The following is a 13,708-nucleotide window of genomic DNA, read 5'->3' as shown; positions in this document are numbered from 1 at the left end:
TCTTCGGTGTTAGATTTGAACCTTCACTGAGATGGACCATTTCTGCAGCACTGAGCTTATGGGTAGATATCTGGGGGAGGTAATAAGGGACACAGGGAGTGCACTTGTACCCTTTTGAAACGGGGAATGCAGAGACTGAGTGATGGGGGAAGTTGGGTGAGGGGGCTCTGTGGGGCCTGAAAGAACATGGAAAAGAGTGAGACAACACAAACATATGCACCACAACAGACAACAAACAGTGCTGACACGTAGAGATTAACACATGTGGCAACGCCGCTCAATCCTGTGATTCAGAGTGTAATTAAGATCCTGGTTCAAGCGTAGTATCCAAGAAAGACAGAAAAAAGGAACTGAGAAGCTCTAAATCACAACACTGCAGCATGCATATTTGCTTATAATAAATTTCTGCTTCATGTATGGGCATCAGCAGGTACATAAAACGTGTTAGCACTAAAACGGAACAAACGCATTCATAAAAAAGCATGCAGGAGAACTCTAATGAAACCGCATTCATCTGAAGAAGGCAAATACAAAAAAAATGTAAAGACTGCAAGCACAGCTAATTTTAATGCATACAAACCCTATATTTCAAACTATGTTACAGTACATACAGCCTATTCCTTCAGAATAGGTCAAGCATGGTTGCTTGTAGATGCCACGGAAGTCTGTCACACTTAAATCCCGTTTATCAATACAGGGAATTTCCAAACGTACTAAGTAACATGCAGAAATTAAGGGATGTCGATATCTACACTAAGGTCTGTTTTGGTTTCCGATATCTGATGAAATAGTTAGCATGCAGATGCTTCCAATGGCAAACTCGAGTTACCTTTGCCCGTCTCTACAGTGGGCTGAGTACGAGCTTGAGGGAGAAGAGAAAGAGAAAGAGATGGAGGGGGTGTAAGATCTTGAGTAAGGAATGCAGTAGAGCCTCGTTATAGATGTACATTTCATCGACACCCTCATATCTGTCACAGCACTGCGAGTCTGACCCTTATTATGGTGGCTTTGAGGCGGTTGATGTAGAGACTTTGACCTTTTTCTTCCTATTGTGCTCTTAACTTGCTGCTTATGAACACGGGACTCACTTGTGTCCATGACTGTGAAGGCCTCCTCTGTGACGATGGGGCCGGGGCCTTTGATTGTCCGTGCACTTAAATAAAACTTGTAGAGCATGCTGGAGTTCAGGTTGCTCAGGGTAATGGTGGTCTCGTTGGCTTGAAGGGTCATGACCTTGACTGGGCCCAGTTCACTGGTGTTGTTGACTGCAGAGACCAAGAGAAACAATCAATAATGGGAAGAAAAAAAAAAAAAAAAAGGGTGCATATTAACAACCGCTGCATATTACTGTTGTAATACACAAATAATCTGTCGGGCTACTGCTACGTCTACCTGGTTGGTATTTGAGAGTGTATCCGGTGAGGCGCCCATTGCTCTTCATTGGTGGACCCCATTCCAGAGTGAGACTGTCCAAACTGGGGTTGATCACATTCAGAAAAGAAGGACGCCCTGGAACTAAAAATAGAACCAGAACCAGGGTCAGGGTCTGTTGCATGCAATACCTTTGGTGGGATTTAACATTTAATATACCATATAAGTGCATTGGATATTGGCCATGAGGGGTTGCGTGAGTCTGTATGACTATTAGGGCTGTTCCACATTATTTTTCCATGAGAATTCAAGGACATAAATAGGTTGGTAAGGGGATTCCAGCTGCTAGGGCATAACAAGGGGGTTGCTACATGTTTGCTAGGGTGTTCGGGATGTGATCTGTGATAGTATGATTAACGATGGAAACAAGATACACACCATGTGTGATATTAGTAAGATGTTGATTAAGTGGTGCAATAACATTCAAAGTGTGGTGACCAATTTACTTTTGGAGGTAGCTGCTAAAGTATACCAAAGTATTTTTGGTTAAGTGTGTGAGAGCATCACAACCCCTTTTCTAAACCCCTTTAAATTTCATAATGACAAAACATCCTTTTATTGCATATTTTTGGCAGAAAAGTGGCAGAAGAACAAATACATGCAACATAAATTTCAAGACAAGAAGATCAGTTCTCTACATGCGTGATGCTCAAAACCTGCATCAGCCATACACACCTCCCTCAGGTGTCTCAAATGTCTTGCTGGGGCTGGGAGGCCCTTCTCCTTTGTTGTTCAGGACCTTAATGAAGAGGCTGTAGACACTGTAAGGCTGGAGGCCCGGTAGACGACCCTCGCTGCGATTCCCACTGAAAGTTAAAACTTGCTCCTCTTGTTCCGTGTCCTCTTCTGTCTCATGCCGGCCTCGCTCACGACGGTATAATACCTTGAAGAAACACACTAAGAGTTTAGTCGAATATGTTGCTGTTTTACAGTTTCCCCCTTCCTAGAGGGTGCTCATTTTGTCAAAATCTGATGGGGCTCACGTGCTGAGCTGAGGAAGTTTAATATGTTTTTTTTTTTTTATATGGGGTTGGTGTTGCCGAGTTATGGTTCACTTTTAGTGTGTGGGGGCAAAAACTAAAGCGAGTAAGCATGCAAGGATTTACAAAATCTTACAGAACACTTAAGTGTGTTGAGCTATCATTTAATCAAAACATACCTTGTATCCCTGTAGTTGTCCTCGGACTGAGGGGAAAGATACAGGCTCCCAGTGTACTTCTGCGAGTGTGCTGTTATGAACCATGACCTGCACATTATCAGGTGCAGACAAAGGCACTGCCAAACAGAGAGAGGGATACAAAAATGTTAATCAGTGTCACATATCATCAACTCAGATGTATACATATATCTGACTAACCTACTGCACAAAACTTAAAAACAAAAAGGGCAAAATATAATGTCAGCGCCAGTCACTGAAACCTCAAACAACATGCAAACTTTTCCGTCTTCCTTCATCGTCTTCTAACAAAAAAGCTAATTATATTCTATATTCACTCACAGTCTTCTCCAGAGTACCCAATCACTACTTCGGGCACAGGGCCGCTGCCGTAATCATTCAAAGCCTGCACTTTAATTTCATAGGGCACGTAGATCGGGGATGCAGACACGATGAACTGAGAAACGTTGGCCACGTTTTTTGACGACCACTCCTCCTCCACGTCCTTCTGCCTCCACTGCACTTTGTACTCCAGACCGGGCCCATTGCACTGGAACCCTGTCAATGGCTGCAGAGAATAATTTTTAACGGCTGATAAATAACACTGAAATATTAAGACTTCTTCATTGTCAAAGAAAAAAAAAACACTGCCATGTAACCTTAATTCCCGTGGAAGACACCGAGACCTATCTAATACCGATGGTTGCGTGTTATAGAGACATGGGACTACCATTATATTTGAGCCACACTACACGTAGCTCACAGTCAGCTCATAGTGACTAAAAATCAAATCAATCAAAGCTTTCTTACTGTCCAGGAGATGACCAAGCTCCCAGGCTCCACTCCCACTCCCTGAACACCAGATGGATTTTCATCAGGAGCTGGGAAAAACCCCAAAAAATCAGGACTTAATTTAATTTAAAAATGTTTAACACAAAACTGAATATTATTTTCTGCAAGGGGACCATGATTATTACCTGCAGGGTTGGTTCTGTACTGGGCTGAGGAATGACTGGGCCCACTGTAGCCCACGCGATTCAGAGCCAGCACTCTGAAAGAGTAGTAAACGTACGGCGAGAGGTGTAACTGCGCTGTGGTGCTCGTGCCAGCAACTTCTGTCAGGTTGATCCAAACTCCGGGCTGGTGGAGAATATCCTCATATTGGATCAAAAACTCTGCAAGATATCAAATATTTAAAGTTCAAAAATGTGTTCAACAGTGGACAAAAAGCCTCAAAGAAACAAGGCAAAAAATATTTGACTGGTCATGACTACTACAACCACAAGCCCAAACCCTCTGTTTATCTGATGGATTCTGACTTAACGAATTTCTAATATGGAAATTATTTGTCGTCTTAAATGTGGCAGCATAGTTTGAAGAAAATGCTGCATCAGCAGGCAGCAACATTGAGCAATTCCTACTCTGTGTGTGACTGTTGTGTTCATCCCCTGGGATCCAGGTGAGCTGAACGCTCCTCTCTGTCTGGTCAGTGAGTTCCAGGTCAGTCGGAGGGTCAGGTTTCTCTGCAAAGACAGTAGAGAGCTTAGGACCACAGAAAAATCTGTCTCTCTCTATTAAATACAGCCAGTTTATGTTACTGGTTTGGCAGAAAGTTTGACAATGACACAATACATTTTTTGAATAAAAAAACAAAACAAAAACAAAACACTGCAAATGATAATTAATGTAATTCATTTTTATGTGTGCTGTGGCTTTTGACCTTAAGTCAGGCTTTTGTTGTTAGTGTTAAGAGTCTATTTTATGGGCATTGTGAATATGCCCCATAAAATAAAGCATTAACTAACCAAAGGAATAGAGCACATGTATGTTTGTACAATACTTTTTTTTTTTACCTGTATTATTTCATGACAAAAGTAAAATGGTTGGTGCTTTATGACCCCTCCGGACAAAAATATAACCTCTAATTGTTCATTTAACAATAAATCTTTAAGCATTTTATGGGGAGAACAAGGTTTCCTATTGCTGCATTAAAAAAGGTGCATCAATTTGTGCAAATAAACATTTTAAGACGATGAACACTCACACAGGTGTTTTCACTTCTGATTGATTAGACTGAAGGTTAACGTGGCGCTACCAGACTAGATAACGAGGGATATGCCAATCACCTGCATATGGACACGCCACTGAAAAGAGGTATAATCAGGCAGATCAAGTGGAAGCACCTGTGTGGACGCACCATGCTGTGCAGTTTCCAAATACTGGCGATTAATGGTGAATTCAAACTTAAAAAAAAAAAAAAAAAAAGATTGCGACACGTACTCTATATTAAACCAGACTGAACTACGAAATGTTACAATGCGTAACAGAACAAGCCCTGGCAACACAAAATAAAAGTCGAGAGAACATGGAAGCTACAAACTGTTTTACAAAAAGAACCGATGGCTTGGTAAAGTTGATGAAAGCTACAAAATGCCACACTGTGGACATCGTTTGTTTACCGTAGACAATCGCTGGAGTAGGAGTTGCCTCTGACAGTGCGAAGCGAGAGTAAAGTGCAAGAAGAGGGTTAGATGTTAGTGACAGACATTTAAGAGTCAGCGGAAAAAGCAGAAAAATCACTTTGGTGATGTGATTTGAGGAATATATCTAAAGCCTTCTGCAGTAAAAACTATAGATTTAGTGCCCTTGAAAGACCAGAGATGGGATTTTAACCTGAAAAAACAAACAATAGGAGCAGGAAAGAAGGGAAAAATATGTCAGAAAATGTATCACGTTTCCCTCTATTTCTTTAAAACAAAGAAGACGATGTAAAAAAATTAGATTTAAAAATCTTCCTTTACGATTGCAACACTGCATGAGTGCATGAGAGTTTTAATGCATTAAGGGGTGAACATACCGACAACAGTCAGCATGGCACTGGCTGAGTCCTGATCAAGGGTGGTGTTCATCATGCAGGTGTAAGTGCCCTCATCCTCATCTGTCACGTCTTTTATGGTCAGACTGTCCATGTCCACCTCAAACCTGAAAGTAGTAACAAGCAAGGTGACCTTTTCTAAATCGCGTCATGTTTTTCCACTGAGTGAAGATTTAATGAATGAATGAGGTTAAAACTATGTGTACAATGTCAAGGTCTGTTGTACCTCTCATCGTCTGGCAGCTCCCCCTTGTCTTTAAGCCAGGTCATGGTGGGAATGAGGGAAGGGTCGTGTTTGACTTTACACTCGAAAACAGCACTCATTCCTCTCTGCACCACCTTGTACTCCGGCTGCTTCAGGATCCGGGTGGGCTCTGGAAGACAGAAAAAAAAAAAAAACCCCACAGTTGACACGAATAAATAATAGAACTTAATGGCTGAGGAGACTTAAAATATAAAGGCTAGAGCTTTAGGGGTCTTTTCAGTAGGACAAGTTGTACCACCAGTAGCTCTATTTCAGTTGTGACCATATTGACCTTTAACTTCCAGGTAGACATGGTTCTCCCTGAGCCCCAGGTTGTTGGTGGCAATGCATGTGTACTTCCCGCTATTTAGTGGCTGTGCCACATGGATTTCCAGTGTACCATTCTCATGGATCACATATGGGTCACCATTCTGAATGCTGATCTTACTGTCTTTGTACCTGCATAGAAACAACAAACAAGACAGATATAGTATAGTGGATTTAAGCATTGAAAGAAAAATGTACGTGGAAATGTATAAATCTCATAACATTTTGAATCAAAATGCAGCAGAGTTGAAAATGACTGTTTTTATTTTTTTTATTATTTTGTAAATGATGTTTAATTTAAAACAAAAACAAAAAAGAACAGAAAATAGTTTTAAAGTCCCAGACATACTGATTTGACTCTTACCATGTGATAGTTGGTATTGGTGAGCCAAAGGAGGCACAGTGAAGTAATGCAGGGTTGTTAGTGATGACCTGGTACACTCGGTTAGGTGGCGTGAGCACCCTCGGTGGTTCAGCTATTGGGAGAAAAAAAAAACCAACATTGTTATAATAAAATAATACAAAATAATAATAAAACAGATTGTTCTAATAAAATAAAACCTCAAACTGAATTTCCCACATTCCTTCAAAATATGAGTCAACCCTAATGTTGATTAAATATGTTTGAACTCACCAAGAACGCTGACGAAAGCGTTAGCCATCAGGTATCCAAACTCATTGGATGCATTACATTGGTAGACAGCACTGGAGCCCGACTGCACATTGCTGAGAATCACAGTGTCGTCATCCACTTTGCGGCTGTGATCCTCAGGGGCATCTAGCACAAGACCAGAGACAGAAAAGAAAATATCATTTTCTGCTATTTGATCTCCTAATTTTTCTCTTAATCTGCACACCACTGCAAACCTTAAAAAAAAAAGTGACGGTTCAATTCCCATTGCAAGTTGTTTTCTACACTCCTTTATGTGCTTTAGAGAAAAGTTAAAATGTCACATGTTTTTGAAAGCATGCTTCCTTTGTACTCACTCTCTATGGGAACTCCATTGACAAACCAGCTAATCTTTGGTTTGGGTTCTCCATTGACTCGACAAGTCAAGATGCCAGTTTCATTCGGAGCAAGGATCAGGTTCCTGGGAGCGCTGACCCAGAAAGGAGCCGCTGGGGAGGATGAACAAGAATGAAGACAATGAGCGAGATTCTTGAGAGAATATGAACAAAAACACTTTACTTTGTATGTTGCTTAATTTAGGGGGAAGAACTGGTTGCATGTATGTAAATGTGATATTAAAATGCAGCAGTCTTGTGAAATATTTCTATTTTAACATTCAACCACTCTTGTAATTGAGACGTGTTACTAGTACTACTGATCCCACTGTGAATCAACAGCTCGTAGCTCTATCAGCTTTCAGTGGATTGTTTTGTTTTGCCAACTTTATTCAATCCAACCACACCAGAATACCTTCATTTTAGATGAAACAATTTGTCAATTAATTGGACTGTTGGCTGGACAAAGAGTAAACGTAACAACGTCACTATGGTATTTGAAAATCGTGATGGATATTTCAAATATTTCTTTTTTTATATTTTATCAACCAGATGATCCTTCACAAGGCAAAATTCATACAGACTATAAATTATGGCCGTAGGTCTGAGGACCAAAACACTGCCCACAAAAGTGAGATTATGTGATGGACAGTGTTGGCCTTCTGGTATTTTATTCCCCATTGTGTTTTTTTTTTTTTTTTTTAATCCTGGACACCTGTCACTAGACTTTAGGGTGTGCCAAAACAGTTTTTGAAGTTAACATTACCCAAATGTTGAATTGAGATGCAAATTAGCAACGAGAACCATTAGTTGTCCAGTGAATTTTTAAAAAGGTTCATCTGGAGAAAAAAAATATCCATGTTAAATGTGCCCCATTATTTAATTAGTTTAGTGAATGTTAATTTGTATTTGCTACTAGATTTGTTTCCTTGTTCTTAACTGATTTACAAAAACAAAAAAAACAGACAAACAAACCAAAATAACTGACATATTCTGATGTAATATAAAAAGGAAATTTCTCCACAGTACACCATTAAAATAGTTGGTTCAATAAAATATTGCAATGCAACAATAAAATACTTGACTTGATCTGCATACCTTTGACAGTGACCTTGATCATATGGTATGCAGTGCCCAGGTTGTTTGTGGCTATACAGCGGTAGTCACCACCATCAGCTTCATTCACATCAGAAATCTTCAGTGTTTTCTTGAAGTTTTGGAAAGACATCCTGCTGCTCGGCAGCTCAGCTCCATCCTTCTGCCAGGAGATGTCTGGAGTGGGCCTATCATAGACACAACGTCAAACACGTTTTGAGTGTCGTGAAAGCCCCGACCTCTTTTTTTCACACTGCAACATCTGGTAGAGTAAACAGGATGAGATAGGTGGCAGGATATGAGCTTACAAGCCATCAGCGATGCATTCTAGCTCCAGAGTCTCCCCTCTCAGAACCATCTTGGTGCTGGTAGGGCCAAGAGGCATCATAAAACCGGGGCGACGCTCCCCTTCTGGGCTGTCTGAACAAGCGAGAGCACAAGTACCCGATCAGCACCAGAACAAAACATCACACCTGAAAGATGTTCTTATCCAAACGTTTACAATCGAGCAGTTCAGGAAGTGAAACTGTAACTTCGGGTGCATTTACATTTTTGTGGAGAACAAACGTGGACACTGTTGATGGAAAGGGATTTGCCACCGTAGATAGAAGGGATAGAAAATGAGTGAGTGATTGATGACCCAGAACAATGTATATTTTGTTTGTTTGTTTTTTTGCTTCATCACACACAGCGTGAACTACATCTGAGAGAATAAGGGAGCAAGAGGGATCTCCCTGAGAGAGAGAGAGAGAGAGAGAGAGAGAGAGTCTTTTTGTTGCTATGGCAACGTAGGGGATCTTTGCAGAGAACGACCCCGAGACACACATATGAGCACATCCTTCAGAAGTTCCTCGTGGAAGCGCCTAGATTTCCTTATTACTTTGCAGAAAAGGTCAGAAAATAACAAATAATCCTCCTCCACTTGAGGAGGTGAAAGAAGAGCAAAGCCACATTAGAATAATAGTGACTATATATTTGTGGCCATCCTAAAAAAAATGATTTAAAGTTGGTCATTCCAGGTGAGTTGCAGTTAGCTGATATGTTAAGCTTTGAGGCTTGTTCAATCATGTTAGGCAACTAAGACTTTTGCTATTAACTGCATTTTAGTTTTATTCAAGCTGACAAAACTCACAGGATTGTCTAACTCTCTCTATCATTATATCTTCAATTTGCATAAGGATGAAATGGGGAAAAATCCACAGAACGGCAAATGTTAATATAATCACAGGGAAGGGGAATTGAAGCTACGTTAAAGGTGAGTGTGTATGTCAGATTATGGTTATGCCAGGGGGTAAAAACAGGGCTGGGTTCACACTGATGGGGCTGAATGGAAATAAACCAGCAGCACTCACCACTAAAGAAACCAGTGATATTGTATAACGCAGCCAGAGTCTCATTCATTGTTTCCACTGTAATATAACAGAAAATCATAAGCATGCAAAACTAGGAAATAAACAGGCAATGTTTTACTTTACAATGGCCCTTTCCCTGAGTATTCAAAGTACTGTCACACTGCTGTGGCCATTGTAAAATCAAATATTGCCAGAAGCCCATCAATACAGTTCAGAAAAGGCAGAACACATGAGCAACATAAGGAAACCGAAGAGAAACACAAGATCTATCACATGGAGAAAAAAAAAAACACTACAAATGTGAAAAAGTGATTATATAATACAGTGAAATACTGAAACTGCTCTCAGTCCAGAAATAATTTGTGATGAACATCAAACGCTTATTTGAACTGATATCGACCTGTTCAGTGTTTCCACTTACTGGCCAGCACAGTGACTGAAATAGGCTGCTTCTGCTGGATGGTCTGTGTATGGGGGAAGCGGGCATAGCAGATGTAGTCATTCCTGGTGTCTTCTGGGAGAACATTGGAAAAGTACAAGTCTCCGTTCAGGGCCTGGGACACTCGCTTGTCCAGTGGCAGCTTCTGAAAGTCTTCAAGGGCAGGAAGCAAGAGAGAAAACAAAGAGTCTATCAGTGTAAAAAGCTTGTTTGAATTATGAGAAAAAAGGTCTTTACTTTTCCATAGGGTCAGGTAATTGTTTCATCAATTCTATTCAATTATAAGATATGTGGGTCAAAATGGAATCAATATTGTATATAGTTATTGAATGCTGTTTTAAATATGCAATCTCTTGTTTATGAATGTGACATTCAGTCGTCCTTGCACCGTGCACGTCTGCAGACATGTATACATGCAGATGACTCACTGTTATCCATCCAGAAGATGACAGGTGGGGGGAGCCCAGCAGGGGGTCGGCACTGCAGCACCAGGGAGACCCCTATCTGCACCACAATGGCCTCATTTCTCTCCTTTGACCATAAGGGGGACCCTGTGAGTCACAAACATCAAACAAAGGCACTGAAAGCTTCCCCGGGAAAAACATATTGCAGATCATATATATTCTTATTTGCATTTAGCTGCTCCACACTTTTTCAAAGTGTAAAAAAATAACTTAGCATTATGTACATGGCGCTCAATTCCTTAGAATCTATTTGGATTTACAAAAACCTTTGGAAATAATGTAATTGAACATAATGAGATGTCTTACTGGACTGTCTGATGACAATGTTATTGGACACAGCGGTACCATGCTCGTTGTGAGCTGTGCACTGGTACGTTCCCTCGTATGCCTCAGCCTTTTCTCCACTGATGTCAATAACCAGAGTTCCTGAGCCGGGCTTTAGGAGGACTTTGGAATCTTTCTCCACATCAAAGTGGGTCCCATTTCTCGTCCACGAAAAGCTAGGATCAACAAACAACAAATGTCACTTTATTTTCCGTGGTAGAGGCAAGAAGGAAACACACCAAACAGGAAATTGCATGCATCGTATGGTCCGTTTACTCAAATTATCAACATGTTTTTTTGTGTTTTATTCCTGCTAACCGATTTAAATGACTGATTTCATAGCGGGACGTTCGGGGGATTCAAACTCATTTGATTCAGAGGCTGGTGGCAAATCTGTGGCTGATTCACTCTTCCAGGTGTGTTTCTCAAGCCCCTGGTCTCCGAGACAACAGTTGCTATGGTGATCCAGGTGACGTTGCCCCCAGAAACAGAGCTATAATTTACCAGAGATGAACCATGACACTGAAATGTAAATGATTCAGTAAGTGTTTGGAGGGATTCTCTCACCTGGGTTGAGGCTTCCCCTTGGCCTCACAGTGGATGACGATGTTCTCCCGCGGATCAAAGATGTAATCCTTCGGGGACTGGAGTGTTATAGTGGGGGGTTGGGGCACTGCAGAAACATGAACAGAGCCACAGTTCAGACACGCACGTTGACAGACATGATACACCGGACAACGCTGGATGTGTTCAAGCGGAGGCTGCGCAAGCAACATGCAACACGCATTCACCTTCAGCCAAACTCGACAATCAAGTCATGTGGAGCTGAAAAACACTCACTGCAAACAAACACACAACCGCTATCTCAAACCCGATCTGAGGAAACTTACCCTCCCATGAACTGACATCTACTAAGCACCACTCCAAAGCAAGCGAGTCACTCTGTACAGTTACAGTGTTGAAATAACCGCATGCACATCACTACCTTAAAACCACACAAAGGCAAATTCAAAAGCAAAAACTCCACTCTAGAAGTCACAGCAGTGTTTGGGCCAACTTACATCCTTCCAGTACTTTAGCTTTTTGTCCACCGTGACATGCCGTACCACAGTAATAGAATATTGAGGAAAGGTGTTAGTTTTTGCAAGGAGTAAACAACAGGATCAGGTGAAACAGTCGCACTTTCAGGTACTTTTAAGCATTTAATTGCACCTGATCGCTCGGCTTTTTTACAAATGTTCTTGGCGAGTAAATCAGCAGCAGGTGCAATGAATGCAAGAAAAGTAGTCGAAGACGGTAAAATTTCACACATTATGCGTGATATTAAAGTAAACAGATTTCCTTCAAAATATAATTACAATTCATAACTGAAAACCACAATCCCATGCTTGAAACATGCAAAGCTGAAATACAAGAAAACCCTCTCTGCCGGTACAGTTAGTTAGTTAAGAGTCAGAAATGTTCATTGTACCCCCAACATATAAAAGTCTTGGATTCAATTTTTGTTATTTTTCCACAGAGCATGAAAACATTTCCTCAATTTACAGAAAAGAAATACAATGTTCGATATTTATGGTGCGCGTAAATGTAATATCGATGAGGATAATACTTACGATCAAGAGGTACTTCAAGTGCTGAAGTCATGTGACTCAGGAGTGTCAATAGCACAACTCCGAAGCCTGTCAACCACTTCCTACTCCTGTCCATGTTCAGGTGCGTCTGTGTCTCGATGAAAACCTTTTCCCCAGGTTCAACAGCAGAGTCAGGGTGGTCGACAGGATGAAGAAGTCTGAATCCACACTACACAGAGGTGCAAAGAAAGGATAAAAAAAAATATATATATATATATATTACTTATTCTGTTTTTATTTTTATTTCATTTTTGGCTACATTATTGGCAAATAGGTGTGTCAAAGCTTTTCAGAATCAACAGACATGAACACACGAACAGTGTAAAACATTCTCAGACACAAAGGTCTTAAACGGAGTGTGTGTAATGTTTACGAGATCTACAGTCTGTAAAATGAACTATAGGTAAACGGGTGTAAATATTTAGTCTGAGCGACAATGTAAAGTTTACTGTGTTGCATTTTTCTGTGAAGTTTACCTACATTCTCATGGCTCAATATCCTGAGTGATGTGTTTTCAGTCGAGACTTGCAAGCGGCTTCTCTAAGGCCATCACTCTGCCAATGTAAAGACTCTGGCAGGAGGAGAAGTCAAAACAAACTTGCTTCCTGTCCTTGTAACTTAAACAACTTAAGCAATGAGAATGTGCGTCCTCCCTCCATATTTACCCTGACCAGTGATGAAGAACCCAATGAGCCACAGCTGCTTAACATACACATAAGTGCAGCCCTCGCTTCCTTTTGTACATCGCACTGAGCTCCTCGGGGCCGACGAACTCCAGTTGCGTCCGATATTTTGCGAAAGTAGACAAACTCTCAAATGTTTAGGTACAGTTGCAGTTCTTGTGGACTTATTTGGTGCTAGCCGCGTTCACGTTACATTGTTCTGGAGACAGAATAGCCACTCAAACAGCCCGTGTGCTCCACTGAGATGCCAAGTCTACCACGTGCTTGCCTGTAAACATATGGCATGCGAGTGTGCTCGGCCAGAACAAGCACGACTCTGCCGCGGACACAGATTGGCACATGCGTGCACAAACGCACCCTATCGGCGGAAGCATCCTTGTCAGTGTGCTATATGGACCGAGTTACACATGAGTGCGGGCCCACAAGCGCTATCTTCTGTTGTATGGTGCACAACAAAGAGATGCAGATTGATGCGTACAGCCGTCACAGGCGCACAAAATCATGTTGGCATTAATGGGCTCTTGTAAACTACGCCACGGGGAACTGGAAATTATGTGTTTGTTGTTTTTCCTTTTATTACCCTCTGTCTCGCAGTGTGCATAAACCTCTGTCACGTGTACATTAGCAGGCCTTAATTTATTAGCCGATTTACGATATACTGCTGCATCAATGACATTAACAC

At 41.2% G+C, this 13,708-nt stretch overlaps 1 protein-coding gene across 13 annotated transcripts in view; it reads right to left on the bottom strand.

The window, feature by feature from the left end:
• Nucleotides 1-13,708, bottom strand: part of LOC138627109 (neuronal cell adhesion molecule-like) — a 57,662-nt gene that overhangs the window by 6,853 nt on the left and 37,101 nt on the right. For 6 of the 13 annotated variants that reach the window (XM_069709215.1, XM_069709213.1, XM_069709214.1 and 3 more), the window contains 25 exons: nucleotides 12,326-12,512; nucleotides 11,774-11,791; nucleotides 11,280-11,385; nucleotides 10,695-10,888; nucleotides 10,353-10,475; nucleotides 9,907-10,077; nucleotides 8,442-8,553; nucleotides 8,137-8,321; nucleotides 7,021-7,152; nucleotides 6,668-6,811; nucleotides 6,398-6,509; nucleotides 5,999-6,165; nucleotides 5,689-5,836; nucleotides 5,445-5,569; nucleotides 5,047-5,076; nucleotides 4,009-4,110; nucleotides 3,565-3,762; nucleotides 3,398-3,468; nucleotides 2,930-3,155; nucleotides 2,591-2,706; nucleotides 2,107-2,314; nucleotides 1,393-1,515; nucleotides 1,089-1,265; nucleotides 830-862; nucleotides 111-176 (listed from right to left, as the gene is read on the bottom strand). In XM_069709215.1, coding sequence (XP_069565316.1) covers nucleotides 111-176; nucleotides 830-862; nucleotides 1,089-1,265; nucleotides 1,393-1,515; nucleotides 2,107-2,314; nucleotides 2,591-2,706; nucleotides 2,930-3,155; nucleotides 3,398-3,468; nucleotides 3,565-3,762; nucleotides 4,009-4,110; nucleotides 5,047-5,076; nucleotides 5,445-5,569; nucleotides 5,689-5,836; nucleotides 5,999-6,165; nucleotides 6,398-6,509; nucleotides 6,668-6,811; nucleotides 7,021-7,152; nucleotides 8,137-8,321; nucleotides 8,442-8,553; nucleotides 9,907-10,077; nucleotides 10,353-10,475; nucleotides 10,695-10,888; nucleotides 11,280-11,385; nucleotides 11,774-11,791; nucleotides 12,326-12,419 — 3,181 coding nt within the window. In that variant the 5' untranslated portion in view covers nucleotides 12,420-12,512. The remainder of the gene's footprint in view (nucleotides 1-110; nucleotides 177-829; nucleotides 863-1,088; nucleotides 1,266-1,392; nucleotides 1,516-2,106; nucleotides 2,315-2,590; nucleotides 2,707-2,929; nucleotides 3,156-3,397; nucleotides 3,469-3,564; nucleotides 3,763-4,008; nucleotides 4,111-5,046; nucleotides 5,077-5,444; nucleotides 5,570-5,688; nucleotides 5,837-5,998; nucleotides 6,166-6,397; nucleotides 6,510-6,667; nucleotides 6,812-7,020; nucleotides 7,153-8,136; nucleotides 8,322-8,441; nucleotides 8,554-9,906; nucleotides 10,078-10,352; nucleotides 10,476-10,694; nucleotides 10,889-11,279; nucleotides 11,386-11,773; nucleotides 11,792-12,325; nucleotides 12,513-13,708) is intronic. The other 7 variants (XM_069709219.1, XM_069709223.1, XM_069709220.1 and 4 more) reach the window with 4 other exon arrangements.

The sequence above is a fragment of the Brachyistius frenatus genome, unplaced genomic scaffold, assembly GCF_029030835.1.
Source record: "Brachyistius frenatus isolate BFR_SWC_R1_liver_20210118 unplaced genomic scaffold, ASM2903083v1 Contig_81, whole genome shotgun sequence".
NCBI classification, from domain to species: Eukaryota; Metazoa; Chordata; class Actinopteri; family Embiotocidae; genus Brachyistius; species Brachyistius frenatus.
The sequence above is the reverse complement of the archived record's forward strand: the minus strand, read 5'-3'. Positions and strand labels throughout refer to the sequence as shown.